The sequence below is a fragment of the Fusarium falciforme genome, chromosome 5 (assembly GCF_026873545.1).
Source record: "Fusarium falciforme chromosome 5, complete sequence".
Classification (NCBI taxonomy): domain Eukaryota; kingdom Fungi; phylum Ascomycota; class Sordariomycetes; order Hypocreales; family Nectriaceae; genus Fusarium; species Fusarium falciforme.
In genome coordinates this window covers 663,382-679,963 of record NC_070548.1, presented here as the reverse complement: position 1 = coordinate 679,963, position 16,582 = coordinate 663,382, and the positions used below count along the sequence as shown (strand labels likewise).

Genomic DNA, 16,582 nt, shown 5'->3' with positions numbered 1-16,582 from the left:
ATCAATTTATTTATGATAATATAATATTTACAAATAGTTTGCCCATTCTTTGCTGTTTTGGTGTCTCAGTCTTTCCTCTGCCCGGGTCTCAGCCTCGGCATCCATACTCCATCAACATTCCCAACCGACGGGCCAATAAAGGGGAGAAATGATGCGTTCATCTATTCGATTCGCGTTCCTGAGACAACAAGGTCAAAACAAGCTTCGATCCCGCCAACCTCTGGTTCCGGAGCTAATGTCGATCTCGGCAAGCTCCCTCCAATGGAGCTATTTTTCTATGACGCGGTGATGGTTAGGGGAGCTGTCATGACGACACCGAAAACAGCCATGTAAGAAGTCTTTAAAACTCTGCGATGGCTTGTTCAAGTCGAGCTGAGAGAAATTGGTCAATTGGTCTATACAACTCTACTTCGAACATCTCAATTAGAGACATCATTCAACTGCCAAAATGAAGGGCAAAGATCAAGTCATTCAAGAGTTCAACGAGCTCGTCAACATGTCGGCCTCTGAGTTGGAAAAGTGGCTCAAGTCGGACGACTCCAACAGCGCAGGCTGGCCAAAGGAGGATGAGAACGGCGAGACGGTCGGACACGATAGCGGACGCAAGATTGTCGAGATTCTCAAGGAGAATCCTGAGAAGGAGGCTGAGAAGTACACGGACGAACAGGTTGAGCATATGCGCAAGGTTGTTTCTTATTGGTAGGATCATCTTTGCAGTCTGATGCGGGCAATGCTGATGGTGATATAGCAAGCGTCATCTTGCTCAAGAGACAAAGAGCAACAGCGAAAAGTCGGCCGAGGAGGTTAAAAAGACAAAGTCGTACGCATCGCTCAAGAACTGGGGTCACGATTTCCTCAAGGCTCGTGGTAAGCAGGATGATGAGAAGGAAGAGGAGGAAGAGGACGACGACAAGCAGACTGGTGACAAGCGAAAGACAACTCAAAATCAGTCTGGACCAAACAAGAAGAGGGAGACTGCAAAGGGAGAGTCAGAGACCAAGGATGAGGAAGAGGAAGAGGAGATAAGCGAAGAGGATGCGGACGAGCCGAAGGAATCCAAGGCCTCCAACGGAAAGTCAAAGAACGAAAAGACATCGAATGACAAGGATATCTCCACTCCAAAGAAGGGTCCCAAGAAAGGCGAGACGGTCAGTTGGAAGTGGGGACAAGGGGAGCCAGAGGGAAAGGTGCTAGACGTCAAGGCTGAAGAGTAAGATGCCCCGGATTTATGTAGTGATATGTGGTACTGACAGGGACCAGGACTTCGATCAAGACAAAGAAGGGAAATGAGGTTACGAGGAAGGGAGATGAGGAGGATCCGGCGGTTGTGATTGATACGGGGAAGAACAAGGCGATTAAGAAGAATCATGAGTTGAACGAGAAATAGGCAAGGTGTTAAAGGCGGGAGCGCCATTCAACAGTAGCTCAGTAGCCATTGGGGAATCACCACACATCGTACCTTTCAATGCCCACTGTTAACAACATCTGGATGACAAGTACAGTGAAAAAGTCCAACATCAAAAATCATGCAATGAAGCAAAAAAAGAATTTATAGGAAAAGCCCGATGCGGGGGTCGAACCCGCAACCTTGAGATCGTGTACTCTGAGTAAGAGTCTCACGCTCTACCGATTGAGCTAACCGGGCGTCTTCGCCCGGGCATCAAGCCCGTCGTGAGATGGTGTTGGGGAAGGAGTGAGTAATCTGTCTTATACGTGGCTGCCAATTCTAATCGTAGTGTTCTTACTCAGCATGGATTGCCCGCCAAGGCACGACGTCTTCTTCAGTTACACCAGATTCGAAGCTTGGGTTGAGTAGCACTTCAGTTGCTTTGGGCAACCAATACTTGGCAACCCCTAATTACACAGGAAAGTTGTATATCTACACCCAGATGATAGGTTTACCCAAATACAGCCCAACTATTCAACCGCTTTGACTCAAAACAACAAAACAACACCTCCTCTGTAGGGTAATTTTGGAAGCTTACCGTCAGCGGGGTTACGACGCGTCCATCCACTGTGGGCCGCTGAAGCGCGGCGGGGGAACAGCAACAGCGGGCGCTGAGGGTGTGGGGGATTGCCCGCCCATTGTTTCATGATGTCGCTTCGCTTTGGTTGGAGACGAGAGCCGAGCGCGGGCGGCGCAGCTGAAGGAAGCTTTGCTATCATCAACACAAACTCTCCTCTTCTCCTCTTTGCTAGAGACGCTTCTCCTCCCCCGGCCGTCTCTCTCCTTTCTTCTTTCTTCTATTTCATCATTCTTTGATACATTTGTTTCTCATCAGTATATCGCGCCTTTCGTTCCCCCGCTTGCGTCACTCGCGATATGCTCTCTGCGCTGCCTTCTCGACCGCCATGACAAGTCGTCCTCCATCATGTGAGAAGCTCAAGATGCGATATACGCACAAGTAATTGACCAAACTTGCTCCTAGGATTGAGCCGTCGATCCGTGTCCGCCGCGCAATCCATGCCAACGATGCCACCCTCCTCCACCGAATCCTAAAGAGCCATCCCTCTCTGCTCCTCAACCCAGACTCGTCACCCTCGGGCCTCTCCAACTCCAACATGCATCTGGCCGCTCAGCTAGGCCATCGCGAGATATGCGAAGTGCTCTTGGAGCTCGGTCATGAAGATCCGTGCCCGGCTCTAAATGAGAGCCATCAGACGGCGCTGATGCTCGCCGCGGCTGCTGGACACACTGAGGTGGTGCACCTCCTCTGCGAGCACGACAAGACGTGTATCCTCCGACGCGATATTCGAGGCCGCGATGCTGTCATGGAGGCTAGCCTGGGCGGCCACGACACCATCCTCCAGCTGCTCCTCACGTACGTCCCAGGCGGACCCTACGATGCCGTCCGGCGCTCCGACGTCGAGGGAAACACGGCGCTGCACTTTGCGAGCGGGAACGGGAACCTGCTGGTGCTGCGGACGCTGCTGGCGGCGGGCGCAGACATGCACAAGCGCAACATCTGGAACTGGACGCCGGCCGCCTACAGCGCGACAGTCCAAGCCGAGGTCTACCTCAAGGGTTTGGTCAACGAGGTCGGGAAGCGGCAGCAGCAGAAGAGAGAGATTGAGACGGCCAAGAAGGGCGCCGGATTGAGAGTCGTTGACCCCACGAGTGACGATGAATGAGGCATTTGGGGGGTTACTCGGTGATGATTTGTTTTGCCAAGATGCGATGTCATGGTTTCACCGGCTGGGCTGAAGAAGAGCACGCACGCATTCTTGATTCACGTTTCTACTAGCAAGCTGCGATTCGCCATGTTTTTTCTTGTGTTACTATATCACGACCTTTTTTCACTCAGCAGGCACGGAGTTAGTCTGAATTGATGTTTATTACCACTGCTCTTCAACTTGACTTGCGATCAGCTGGTTGAGCTTGTGACGCTTACGGCCCTGAATCAGGGCTCTCAACCAGTCAATTCATAACAGGGCCATCCCTAGTAAGACCCGCCGATCTCATGCACAATTACAGATGCAGGCTCCTTGTTTCAAGGAACCAACCTTTCACAGGCTCTGACAGGCTGACGGGCCCTCTTTGAGCCTCACCCATCCAGACTCTTTCGCCCGGTCAAGTGATGGGGGGCGCAGAGAAAGGGCTGCGTGCCATGCTCATGTGTGACGCACCATGGTACCGGTCCGGCCGCGTATCACGGCAGACATGACATGGGCCCAGTGCCACGCGCCCGGCTCTGCTTCTCTTGAAGACTCTTGTTAGCCTTCGTCTAGACAAGCCCCTCTCTTGGATGTCCTCCCTCTTGACGTAATGACTGGTGAATCACTTGTAGTTTATGGGTTGTCTCGACCCCAAAAGACAGACACTCACCACCTCGAGCCGTCTTGACACTTTTCTGACTTGAATCATGGTTCAACACTCGTTACTTGATCATGTTCATTCCTCTGCCTCAGCCAACTATATATTGGACAGCCTCGTCTTACTGGTCTCCTACCTTTCCTCGTGAGCACTCATCAGCCTTCTCAGCTCTTCACCACAGCCTCTCTTTGCCTCAGTCGATCCTCCTCCATGTCCAGCTCCGCCTCCGCACCTCTCCGCTGCAGGACCATCAACGACGTCAACCTCCCCGCGCCCGCGACAAAGCTCATCATCACCCAGCACCTCCAGGCCTCCCGCGACTCTCCGTACTGGGCCTGGATCATCGTGGGCGCCTTTTACGACAGTGACAACAACATCGTCTGGAGCACCGAGATCTTTGCGGGTCACCTGGACGTCGAGGTCGACTCTGACGAGGAGAGCGGTGACGGTGAGAGCGTGAGTGCTTCGTCTGAGGTTGGGCTGAGTGACTCTGAGGATACGGATTCAGCATCAGGTACGTCTTGCTTCTTGCACATGGGATGTAGACCATTCACTCCTAGAATTGGTCTATATAAACCCCCAATACCCCCTCGAGCTCCCCTTTTCTGATGGCTGTCCAGACATCTACTCCTCCGGCTCAGAAGACGATCTCAACATTGGCCTCCCTCATCGATACCGAGACGAAGCTCCTCCTGCCCCCGAAGTTCGCCAAGTCTACCCTTACTGGTACGAGAGTACGCCATACGTCGAGCCCTCTGTCGATTCCTACGCCGCGACCTACGCTCCCCTCTCCTCGACCTACGCTGCTCCCCCCGAGACCTGGGACCCGACACGTCAAGGGCCAGTACCTGGATACTGGCAAGCCTCGTTCGATCCAGAGATTTGCCGTTGGGTTCATACCTGGCAGCCCTTGTGTTGACGACCTCCTCCCTCGACCTACCTCGTCACGATGTCCGGCGGCTGGAACCCCGTTTCTGGACGCGATGCGTCTGGTGCTCGTCCCGCTTTTGCTCCCGTTGGTGCCCCCATGCCGACGCAGGGGCAGCCATACATCCCTCACTATGGGGGACCTGCGCCTCAATACCACGGCTACGTGACTTACACCGGTGGTATTCCCTACAGCCACCTCGCCCCGCCCACCTACCCCATGCAGCCTCCCATGGGTGGGTTTTACGCTCAGAAGACGTTTGCCTACCAGCCCAACGGGACAGGCAATGTCCCTCGACAGCCTCAACCTCACCCCGCCATCGACACGAACATGCCAGCCGCCCAGATGACCAACTCCTCCGGTGGAGTCGGTTGTGAGCCTGGTTACAACTACTTCTTCCCCGCCGAGCATGCCAAGATGCATGTCTTCAAGAGCAAGACACCTCCCTGGCAGCTCCCCGAGAACACCCAGATCCCCTTCATCGCCTCTCACGTCCCCTGCGGGACCAAGCTGGGCGACCTGCTCAAGGGATTCGGCTGCACCAACCCGGTGCCCAAGAAGAACCTCTGCTTCGAGGTCTACGCTGGTGGGAACGGGAAGTGGTACAAGGGATTCTGCTTCGCGGGTGACGAGAAGGAGCAGCTGAAGAAGACGATCAAGGATGTTGGTTGGGGGCCGGACAGGACTGGGGAGCCGGGCGCGAAGCCCATTGTTTGTCTTTGGTTCTGCAAGGGTTGACGAGTTTGAGAGAGATACCCCTGGGATTTTTGCTCTTCGTGGTTTAGCATTGGGAGTTTGAGGCGCTTAGAGGCGTAGTTAGGTGCATTGGTCTGTTTTTAATAGTGAGCTTTGTCGCTAATGTAAATTGATTGCTCATCTTTTGTACACGATGTTTATGCGGCCATGAAGTGAGATCTTGAAAAATGTTGCACGAAACCTGGCACAACAGGCGGTTACAGTGAGGGTAACCGGGAGTCTCTTGATGGGAACCATGCATGGAAACTCAGCTTTGGGGTGTTACTGATCACCATCCAGGGTAGTTGAGCCAGGAGGTTTGGATCTGGATTAGAGTCATTGAGAGGTGGAACGTCAACTGCCTTAGATTCGAGTCGAACTAACTTGAGGCAGGCAGAAAGAAATGGCTCCTGAGTGTCTTCTTTCTTTGAAAACAGCTTGAGTTCTCATTAATGTGCTCAACTGCTCCTGGCGTGGATACTGTCCGACATGTACGGCGGTGAGGTGGTTATTTCATAAGGAGCGGATATGATGTGAACTTGGCATTGGTTCTTCTTTCTTGGCATGACTTAATGAAGATAATGAGAGCATTGCAAGCCTGAACAATTATCTACCTTATGCAAGAACAGATACTTGGCGGAGCCTTTCTTACCTGGTGATAGCCTAAAGATAATGAATAACAATTAAGTAGATTGTATAATCTTAGACCACGATATAATATGAAAGATATATTGACTCTAAGTAAGCCTTTAGGCATTGAATAAATAATTCATAGACCTCACTGCCTTGGATTATTATCCATTGATATACATGTACCAGCCCCAGTGACCCTGCTGAGTATCCCCCCTGGTTTTATAACACTCACCTTCCAAATTCAAACATAACTTGGCAGCATGAGAGCCAGAAGAAGATAAATTGCAAGATAAGAGTAAAAAAGAGAAAACGACATAAGGAGATTGCTTGAGCAGGAATCCACACTTCACTCCCTTCATGCAGCGGTCAAGTCCGAAGTGTCATGATGGTCTCAGCTGATATCAAGCCCAATATGAAATCTCCACCAAGGGGCAGGCTAGTCAGACGAGGTTTTGTAAAAAATTCACCTTGTCGCCCTTTCTCATGTCGTTTGAGAAGGATCATGTTACCACGGGATGCGCCAAGGGCTCCCCACATGGGCCAACAAGGGTGAGCCGCAGCGGAGACGAGGAACTCGGCACTTGGCCGGAGTGAGAATGATGTCATAACCTGTTTCTTAATAACCTGATGGACTGAAGAGCGAAAAAAACCAGGTCAAACAAGGAAGGAGGAAAAGAAAAGAGTCTAGCCCAAGGAAAAGTCTCGCTTCCCCAACTTCAACTCCGCACGGAGACCCCGCAAGATGTGGAAGCGGTATGGAGAGAAATTCTAGGCAGCAGAATAAAAAGAAGAAGAAGTTGGGGAGAAGAAGAATTAATTCGGTTGCCTGGAAGTGGCAGGGATAGGGGATGCAACGTAGTGCGGCTCTCCGGGAGGGATCTAGAACCAGGTCCATGTGCGGCTGCTTCAGTTGGACCAGTGAGATGTTATTCCTCTTCAGTTTTTGATGTCTTTAGCTCGAGGAACGGGCGAGGGATTCGGTTGAGGTGCCGAGAACCGAGAGACTGTCAGGGGACTTTGGCGATGCCCCCTGAGTAGTCATGATACTCCAATTAATGGAACAGGGGAGAGTTACTCCAACGCAGGGGGAGGGTGAAGCCATCGTGAGGTTGTCTGGGAGTGACTACTACGTTGTACAAACACCTTGATGCCCGACCTCGCTTAGAATGAACAATCAAAGAAGGAAACTCGAATAAGCCATGCTTCACCGTTCTCTCAGTCAACCTCGAAGGATCTGACAGCTCCTGCAAGTCAAACTCAATTGGAGCTGCCACACTCGACATGGCGTTCGCCCAGGAGGCGTTTGATATTCAACCCGCCTCCAACGCCCGATTAACCTCGATGTTAACGCCCGCGCTAGCATTCATCTCCGATTAAATCCCCTCAATTTCCAGGCTGAAGCATTTCTCTCATGGTGAGTGGTTGGATAGCTAGCGTGAGGCGTTCTTCGTCTGGAGACCCCGACATCTAATCCCGAGATCTGGGCCATGATAACACGCCACTAAGGTCTCCATGGCTGAAAGAGGTTGGACTGGAGATGGAGTGGACGGGAAGTTTGTTCCGGGGTTGAGGCAAATGTCAATTGAAGATGTTGGTGGGATCTGATCAACGGCCACGATGTTTCCATGAACGTCATTGCATCAAGATCAAAGGTTTAAACACAATTGGTCTGGGCGATGGTGTAAACTAGTCCACGGGAGAAAGAAACGATATTCTCGAGCCTCAAATCAATAAAGGGATCTCCATGTCATGACACCAGTGGCTGGTGAAGGATTCAAAAGCGAATACCTTCCAACACACCCTCCTCCACAACAAGGGCCTCAACGAAACCATGTGAGCTTATTCAATGGGAACAACCGCATCAGGTTATCCCGCTCGCAAAGATTCACCAATGACATCCCCTCGCTTGCAAAGAGGCGAAAAATGACTCGTGGGGTCTTTTTTATTCTGCTGCCTTGCGCTTGTTTGACACGGACTCTCAGCCGCTTTCGTTACTAACGGGAATAAACGATTGTCTCCCATGTTCCTTGTTTCAGGGAAAGAGCTGGGCGCAGGGCTTTTTTCGTATACAGTCGTGATCAGCAGTCGAGTGGTTAAAAATGGCCGTTTATCTTGATGCCCAGCCGGGAAACGGATGCAGTGCTACACTACACAGGAGACGCACGCCGTCAGATCCCCCTCAGAAATCACAGAGAAAATAGAGGCCACCCCTCGTTAATCTAATGTCAGAGGTAGAGAGGTGTCGATAGTTGCCGTCCCACACCCCCCCTTGTCAACGGGAGCCGCCCATCCATTCAAGAGTCTCGGAATTCTGCTGCCTGGCTCCCAATGTCTCTCTTTCTCGTCTGATGGGGACCATTTTTGGTCTGTTCTCAGCTACGATCGTGGCGTGGGAAAAGATCTTCCCTTTATTGTGGATCGTGGCTTGCTCGTTTTTGTTCAGTCCATGTAGATCTTTTCAGTCAAGCAAGTCTTTCAATTGTGACGCAACTTGGCAGGAAAAGCGTTTTTTCGCGATGGGCAAGCTTTTGCCAAGGAGATAAGAGAAGAAGATACACGATTGATTAACAATTGCTGTAGTATTTCACCGCCTAACGCGGTTAAGAAGAGAAGAACCGCCACACACCTCTTGGCTATCGGCCCGAACAGGGGCCCATATGCCGAGAGGCAAGCAGGGGATGCCAAGGATCTGCGGAGGAAGACTCCACTTCTAAGCTGAGGTTTGTTTTGTTGGAGGAGGTTGTGGAGAATTGCACCTCGAACCACGACGTCGAAACTCGACTCTCTTTGGGCCTCAGAAAGTGAGTGTGTTCAGTGGAGAAGATCATATTGTGGAGTGTAACTACTCTTTACGGTTATCCGTTTTTCGTATAGTATGCGGGATACTAGCGTCCCCGCCGAGACAGGCTCCATGTCCCATCATGGTGATACTACTCATGACACACACGCCCCCGGTGATCTCCTATCCCCGGATGCTGCTTGAACTTGGAAACGGCTGTGGGACGGGGGCAAGGACCTGGGGTTACTATCTCCTCCATGGAGGACAGACGGGCTTTCTCCATCTGGGGGATCGACGGGGAAGACCAAGAGACACAAATACCCGTCGTGTCGCTCCTCATTTCCCCAGATCATCCACTTCATCTTCTCCATTATCTCACATAAGAAGAGTACAGACTCTCTTAAGCCTCTTCTTTGGGTCCAATCTTGTTCTTTTCACAGAGTTTGAAGCGCTGCTTCTTGATTGACGCCCACAATGGCTGATCACCAGTATGTTAAGCTCTTACCTGGAGAGAGCAACTGTTGACAATCCCAGACCAAAGGGCACGCAGCCCGATGTCATTACTGACGACCGGCCCATGAAAATGTCCCACGACGGTGAGAAGCCTTCCGCCACCATGGCCGAGCAAGCAGCCGACCTCACCACCAACCTCGAGGCCAAGTATGCCCTCCTCAACCCTCACCACATCTTCTCCCCTAACAGTAAACCAGAATCAAGAACCCCCTCGAGGGAATCCCCAAGGCCCAACTAATGGCCGACGTCGAAGCCTGGGCCGAGCGCAAAGGTCTCACCGACCACATCCCCGTCCTTAAAAAGGGCGCCCTCGTAGCCCAGAACCCGAACTCTATCCGCCACATTGACGGCGAGAACAAGCTCACAGACCGCGAGGTCGAGGTCCTCGAGCGAGAGGTCACGCACCGCTGGGACATGCCCTGGAAACTCATCCTCACCATTGCTACGTGCTCCATCGGTGCTGCTGTGCAGGGATGGGATCAGACTGGTTCCAACGGCGCAAACATCTTTTTTCCCGAAGTTTATGGTATTGGTGGTAAGACTACAAGAGACAAGCTTCTGGTTGGTATTGTAAACGCTGGTCCTTATATCGGTTCTGCGTAAGTGTTCCTCATCAACTCGACAAATCACCACTCACAAGAATAGTTTCATCGGCTGCTGGCTCTCCGACCCTATCAACAACCTCTGGGGCCGTCGCGGCGTCATCTTCTTCTCTTCCCACTTCTGCATCTGGCCCGTCATCGGTTCCGCCTTCTGCCACACCTGGGAACAGCAGCTAGCCTGCCGTATTCTCATGGGTATCGGCATGGGTGTCAAGGCTTCAACAGTGCCCATCTACGCCGCTGAGAACGCTCCCGCTTCCGTACGAGGCGCCCTCGTCATGTCATGGCAGATGTGGACGGCCTTTGGAATCTTCCTGGGTACAGCCTTCAACCTCGCAGTCTTCCACGTCGACAGGTCCATCAACTGGCGTCTCATGCTCGGAGCCCCTTTTATCCCTGCAGTGCCGCTCATGTGTCTGATCTACCTCTGCCCCGAGTCTCCCCGTTGGTACATGAAGAAGAACAGATACCCCGAAGCCTGGGAGTCTCTTATGAAGCTGCGCCATGACCCCATCCAGGTTGCCCGCGACATCTACTACATCAGCGCCCAGCTCGAGATTGAGGATCAGCTTGTTGGACAGACCAACTACGTCACCCGCTTCACGCAGCTCTTCACCATTCCCCGTGTCCGTCGTGCTTCGCTCGCTGCTTTCACCGTCATGATTGCCCAGCAGATGTGCGGTATCAACATTATTGCTTTCTACTCTACTACTGTTTTTAAGGAGGCCAACATGACCGAGTTCCAAGCCATGCTTGGTTCTTTCGGTTTTGGTCTCGTCAACTGGCTCTTCGCTTTCCCAGCCTTCTGGACCATCGACACTGTAAGTCACCATGCATATCTCAAAAGACCACAGCTAACAGCCCCCAGTTCGGCCGACGAAGTCTCCTCCTCTTCACCTTCCCCCAGATGACATGGACCCTCCTCGCCGCCGGTCTCTGCACCCTCATCTCCCCCGACACAGGTACCCTCCGAACCGCCCTGGTGTGCCTCTTCGTCTTCATGTTCGGCGCCTTCTACTCCCCCGGTGAGGGTCCCGTGCCCTTTACCTACTCTGCCGAGGTCTTCCCCCTGTCCCACCGTGAGACAGGTATGGGATTCGCCGTCGCCACATGCCTCTTCTGGGCTGCCGTCCTGGGAACCTCATTCCCCTTTATCCTCGACCGTCTGCACAACGTTGGCGCCTTTGGTTTGTACGCTGGTTTCAACGCCGTCGCCTTTGTCATGATCTTCTTCTGGGTTCCCGAGACGAAGCAGCGCACCCTCGAGGAACTCGACTGGGTCTTTGCCGTTCCCGTCCGCAAGTTTGCCAGCTACCAGCTCCGTGTCGCTCTCCCTCACTGGTTCAAGCGCTGGATCCTCTTTGACCGCACTGCCAAGAAGGAGCCCCTGTACCACTTTGAGAGCATCGCAAATGCCAGCAACTCTGACATTGAGACCCCTGGTGGAAAGATGTAAGATGTTGGGTGGGATGAGGATATGACTAATACCCACTCGTTAAGATTGCTTTGAAGTTTTGATTGCATTTGACGGTGTTTTGATAGCAAGCCGGAGATGGGACTTGCATTGAGAGAAACTACATATCTTGGGCATATCTGCCTTGCATAGCTATAGTATAAATGGCTTGTTCACATAAAACCCGCACTGCTGCTTCCGTGATTTTTATCTACCCTGTCTATTGAAACGATTGATGCCGTGTGACCATGAGACCAACACACGGATCACACTACTATGGTGTCGGATTATCCTCTACTGAATATGTGGATAAAAGATTATAAAGATCATGACTATCATCGCTGTTCCGAAAGCTATGTAAATCGAGAAATTGTGTTAGCTGAAATGGTATCTATAGGGAACCCTTCAATGCCCTTGCTCGCAACACACAACCAAACACACCCTTGATTCAACACATCATAATATCCACTCTCTATAAAGCTTGTTCCGTCAAATTTGCTGCAAATCTACTGCTTATCCCCCTTACTTCCCTTCCAGTGCTTCCTCATAGCCTTCAGCAACGCCCAAGCCAAAACCCGATAAACCACCACACAAACCGCCAAGATGCCCACATTCACAACAGGATCGACGTCAAACTTGTAAAGCTCCAGTACATCCTGCCCCGTCTCAATTGGACACCTTCCGTCAGGTAGTCGCTGCGCATCATTGCACGTAAACTCGACGCCGCGGAGAGAATAAGGTGCGACGGCACGAGTGGCGTAGCGGATGGGGGAGAGGTAGTTGAACCCCTTGAATAGCTCGGGCATGTCGATGGAGAGAACGCCTGCCATACTGTTTGCAACGGATAGAAAGATACCCATGACGTTGACTGCGAAGCCCGTGTGTCCAAAGAGAGTGTTAAACATGATACCCAGACTCTCACCGCAAGAGACGATTCCAAAGCACGAGAAGACGCAGACAAAGTACATGGTCACCGTCCGAGGCAGACCAACAGCAATAGCGCCGAGGACACCAAAGACCAGACAGCTGGCAATCTCAAAGGGTACCTCGAGGATGGTGTAGGACGCAAGGAACGCCTCAACGCTGTAGACTCCATCGTCATCTTCCCTGTAAAAGACGTCTCGCTCGTTGGGGTACACAGCTACGTTCTGCAGCATGCCGACAAAGTAAAAAGCACCTATCTCCTGGACGAAACCCATTCTGTTCTGGACTGAGTAGTAGTCGTTGTGGAGAGGGGCGAAGAAGAGGGCGAGAACGATAGCTAGGCCGATGACTTGCATGAGACGGGCCATGATGAGCTCGGGTTGGCGACGGGTGTTGATGATGGCGCGGTGGAGAAGAAGAGGGAGTGACGTTGTGATTGAGGCTCGTTTGCGGATGAGGGCTCCAAGTTCGGCGGGAGTCGAGAGGTTGGCCTTGTTGAAGGATCGCCGTGGAGTTTGTTGCTTCGGTTGCAGTATAGCTGTTGGGGGTGAAGTAGACTGACTATGCTTCTCTGTGTCTTCGAGATTGTCCGTCTTTTCGTTCCCTTCATCTCGTTCTCGAATATCAGGGAGCCGACCACTCGAAACACCATCTTCTTTCCAGTTTTGGATCAACCTCTGCACTCGCTCACGAGACTCAGCCTCCCTCTCTTCCTGCTGCAAGTCAACAGTAATCATATCCAACGCAAAGTCTGCCGGGTTTGTATGCTGAGGACAGTCATAGCCATGACGCGCCAGATATCCAAGCATATCCTTTCCAGGGCCAGAGTAAACCTGCGAGCCGCCTCGCGCCAGAAGAAGCACGTTGCCAAACTCCCTAAATAGGTCGGAACGAGCTTGGTGGATCGTGAGAATGAGAGTTCGTCCTTCGTTGGCGAGTCCCTGGAGCACTTCCATGATGGAGTTTGCCGTAAACGCATCAAGGCCTGACGTCGGCTCGTCGAGCAGCAAGATGCGAGGGTCAGTCAACACCTGGACAGCGATGGAGACACGACGCTTCTCTCCTCCAGAGATACCCTTGACCAACTCACCGCCAATCAGGTTATCAGCACAGTCTTTCAACCCCATCTTGAGCAGTACTTCTTCGGCCCGACGATTCTTCTCTTCCTTGCTCATGAAAGATGGAAGACGCAGTCCGGCCGCAAACCGAAGTGTCTCGCGAACTGTGAGGGACGGCAGAAGAGCATCGTCATCTTGGCAGACGTAGGAACAGACGGACCGGATGACCGAATCTGAGGGAACGGCACCGTTAAAGGTGAGTTTTCCAGTTGGACGATACTTGGTGCCCATCGAGTTTCGTAGTCGCAGAGCCATGGCGTTGAGGAGGGATGTCTTGCCGCTTCCCGACGGTCCCATGATTACATTCAAAACCCCAGCATCAAACGTGGCATTGACAGGGTTGAGGATTGTCTTAGTAGGCAGCTTCTTGCCAAGTGGACTCCTCTTGTCAATCTTCAAGGCAAACTTGTCAAGTCCCAGGTCGATAGCACGAACATCGGCGATAGACCTCGCCGTCATCTTCTCCTTTCCGGCAGACAAGTCGGTATCTGAGACACGAGGACGAGCAATCGTCATTTCGACCTTGAAGAAGTGTAGCCCGATTGTTGAGAGTACTAGGAAGAAGACGACGAAAGCCACCATGACGATGATGGGGCGAGCAACCCAGTTGCTGGGAAAGCCGAGTGACTCCATCACGTATTTGCCGGTGTACTGCTTACACCTTGGGTCGGATTCTCCACCAGGATAGGGGCAGTCGTAAAAGTTGCCTTCGAATTCGTTCCCAGCGTATGCTCCAAAAGCGTAGAACTAGTCTTATTAGCATGACGGCACGAACTGCGCAGGAGAAGTCAAGGGCATACCGTGTAAGTAATCCACTTCAACCATCGCACATATACCGGAATGCTGTTGGCTTGAATAAACATGCCACAAGCCATGCTCTGCAGCGTAAACACCATGTTCGCAATCAAACTCGCTCCAGGAAAGTGTCTAACTGCGGCCACGCAGGTCATGGCACAGGTCACAGCGATGTACTGGGTCAAGAGACTAATGGCGAAGAAGATGAAGAACTTTTCCACATCGCGGTTGAAACCTGCCATAAAGTACAGAATCACAGAGAAGAAAAACGGCACGGGGACATCTTCTGTCGGCATTCGGGCCAATCTTCGAGAGAGGATGTAGGGCAAGGCGTCAACACAGTCCTCTGACGATTCGCGGTCAAAGGTGGGAATGTCGATCGTCATGCGGTACACCTCAAAGATGAGGATGAGATAGCCCTGGAGACCGGCAGCAGTGTACAGTCCACCTTGTCGAGATCGGATGCCGGGTTGATCACGGCCGAGGTCGTAAAAGAGATAGCCCGTCACGAGACCCATGAAGATGGACTCCATGATGGAAGCCATCATTCCCAACGGGTCGCGATATGTAACCTTGAGGGTACGATCCGTAAGAACAGTTAGCTGTCTCACGAACCCGGCATGTTTCTCTGCTCGCTTGTTTCGTTTCCGGTGTCGAACATCGATGGACGTGTCGAGCGGTGTGAATTGCTTTGCGCTTTCTTGGTTCCATGCAGTCTTCAACTGCTCAACTCTAGCAGTTGTCTCTTGTTCCAACTCGGGAGTGCGATTATCGACAGCGGCAATGTCGATGATGAACTCGGCCGGATTCACAAATGGAGGAAGCTGATAGCCGAGATCTCCAAACCAAGGGACAGAGTCTTTGACGGGTCCTGAGTAAACAGGGCTGCCCTTGGTTAGGACAATCAAGTTATCAAAGAGGTCCCAAATCTCGGACCGAGGTTGATGAATGGTCGTGATGATGGTTCGGCCTTTTTGGGCAAGCTTCTTCAACGTTCGGACGAGTTGGTAGGCGCTTGTAGCGTCGAGTCCAGTGGTCGGTTCGTCAAGGAAGAGGACGGACGGGTTGGCCAGTAGTTGAACACCGATGCTGGTTCGTCGCTTCTCGCCGCCAGAACAGCCGTGATGCTGGGAGTTTCCAATGCGAGTATTGGCACACTCCTTCAGACCAAGCTCAAGGATAACTTCCTCCACGACCCTGGTTCGATCTTCGGCAGTGGTCGACGGGGGAAGCCTCAAATCGGCCGAATACTTCAACGTTTCCCTAACGGTGAGGGTCGGCAACAAGATATCCTGCTGCATAACATAGGCATGGCGAACGCTATGTACCCCAACCTGATCGTTGAAAGTAGCGACTCCGTCTTGGCTGAGCCTGGGACTCATAACTCGTTCGGCAACAGTGTTGAGAAGGGTCGTCTTTCCTGAACCACTCCCTCCAATGATGGCAGTCAATGTCCCTGGCTGGATATCTGCATTCACCGAGTGAAGTAGCGACTTCATCTTGGGGCTGGTGTTGAACTTGTTAGCAAACAGCTGCGGGTACGTCGCCGGCTCGACCCATGATGGTGCCGTATCAACCGACACAGCGAGGTCGCGGAGCTGAACCCGAACGGCCTGTACATCGTCGAGAGAAATGTTTCCAGCGCCGGAAAGAGAGAAACGCCGACTGTCGCACTGCTGATTGCTAGGTTCTATCGATGTGTCCAACGAGCTCGCCCTGTCCATCTTTTCGATGTCGACGGCGTTGGACGGGTCATGATGAGGCATCTTGGTCAACAACGGTATTATCTGTTGGTCCAAGCTCGGGACATTATGGCAGCTCGAGTAAAAGCAAAATAGAACTCGTAGATTGAAAGTTTTGGTTATTCGAGGGACTGTAGTGTTGGTTGTAAATCAGTCTATGACGCCGCAGCACATGATCAGTGCAGAGGAAGAGTTGGGATGGATGCCAAGTCTAGATTTCACATGGACGAGGCAAGCATTTCATATAAATCGACCCATAGCACTTTTTAGACCATGGACAAGAATATGTAAACGAGATCCATGGCAAATACCCGCCGTCGGGGTCTTATTTGCCGTAAAGAGCTCCATCCTTTCTAGGCGAGGTGTCGAAAAGTGAGGTGAGGGCCACTAAAAGTTACAGTGGAGATCTAGCCGCCGAACCGAGGGCGGGGGAATACTCAAAGAGAGGCGGCCGCCAAGAAAAGATCCAGAAGCATCGGGGGGCACCGCTGTCAAAGGGCCGAGATTGGAGGACGTCTACGATTGGTGGTCTTTTGCAGTTGGTGG

The 16,582-nt window shown here is 52.1% G+C and overlaps 5 protein-coding genes and 1 pseudogene across 6 annotated transcripts, besides 1 other annotated feature; 5 read left to right on the top strand and 1 right to left on the bottom strand.

Annotated features, from left to right (window-relative positions):
* Positions 1-448: 448 nt before the first annotated feature.
* Positions 449-1,387, top strand: NCS54_00646400 (Hva1-TUDOR domain-containing protein; the record flags this gene model as incomplete). Its single annotated transcript, XM_053151922.1, has 3 exons — positions 449-699; positions 749-1,210; positions 1,261-1,387. 3 exons carry the CDS (start codon positions 449-451, stop codon positions 1,385-1,387), a joined length of 840 nt encoding a protein of 279 aa, XP_053007897.1.
* Positions 1,388-2,141: 754 nt separating this feature from the next.
* On the top strand, positions 2,142-3,132 carry NCS54_00646300 (annotated as a pseudogene). Its single transcript has 2 exons — positions 2,142-2,374; positions 2,430-3,132.
* Positions 2,142-3,132: a sequence feature.
* Positions 3,133-4,024: 892 nt separating this feature from the next.
* NCS54_00646200 (Hypothetical protein) lies at positions 4,025-4,733 on the top strand (the record flags this gene model as incomplete). Its single annotated transcript, XM_053151921.1, has 2 exons — positions 4,025-4,328; positions 4,375-4,733. 2 exons carry the CDS (start codon positions 4,025-4,027, stop codon positions 4,731-4,733), a joined length of 663 nt encoding a protein of 220 aa, XP_053007896.1.
* A 30-nt stretch (positions 4,734-4,763) lies between these two features.
* On the top strand, positions 4,764-5,480 carry NCS54_00646100 (Hypothetical protein; the record flags this gene model as incomplete). The annotated part of the gene is made up of 1 exon (XM_053151920.1): positions 4,764-5,480. One exon carries the CDS (start codon positions 4,764-4,766, stop codon positions 5,478-5,480), a length of 717 nt encoding a protein of 238 aa, XP_053007895.1.
* A 3,883-nt stretch (positions 5,481-9,363) lies between these two features.
* On the top strand, positions 9,364-11,460 carry NCS54_00646000 (MFS domain-containing protein; the record flags this gene model as incomplete). Its single annotated transcript, XM_053151919.1, has 5 exons — positions 9,364-9,377; positions 9,424-9,549; positions 9,600-10,001; positions 10,048-10,825; positions 10,873-11,460. 5 exons carry the CDS (start codon positions 9,364-9,366, stop codon positions 11,458-11,460), a joined length of 1,908 nt encoding a protein of 635 aa, XP_053007894.1.
* A 503-nt stretch (positions 11,461-11,963) lies between these two features.
* On the bottom strand, positions 11,964-16,060 carry NCS54_00645900 (Hypothetical protein; the record flags this gene model as incomplete). The annotated part of the gene is made up of 2 exons (XM_053151918.1): positions 11,964-14,246; positions 14,300-16,060. 2 exons carry the CDS (start codon positions 16,058-16,060, stop codon positions 11,964-11,966), a joined length of 4,044 nt encoding a protein of 1,347 aa, XP_053007893.1.
* Between the last annotated feature and the right edge of the window lie 522 nt (positions 16,061-16,582).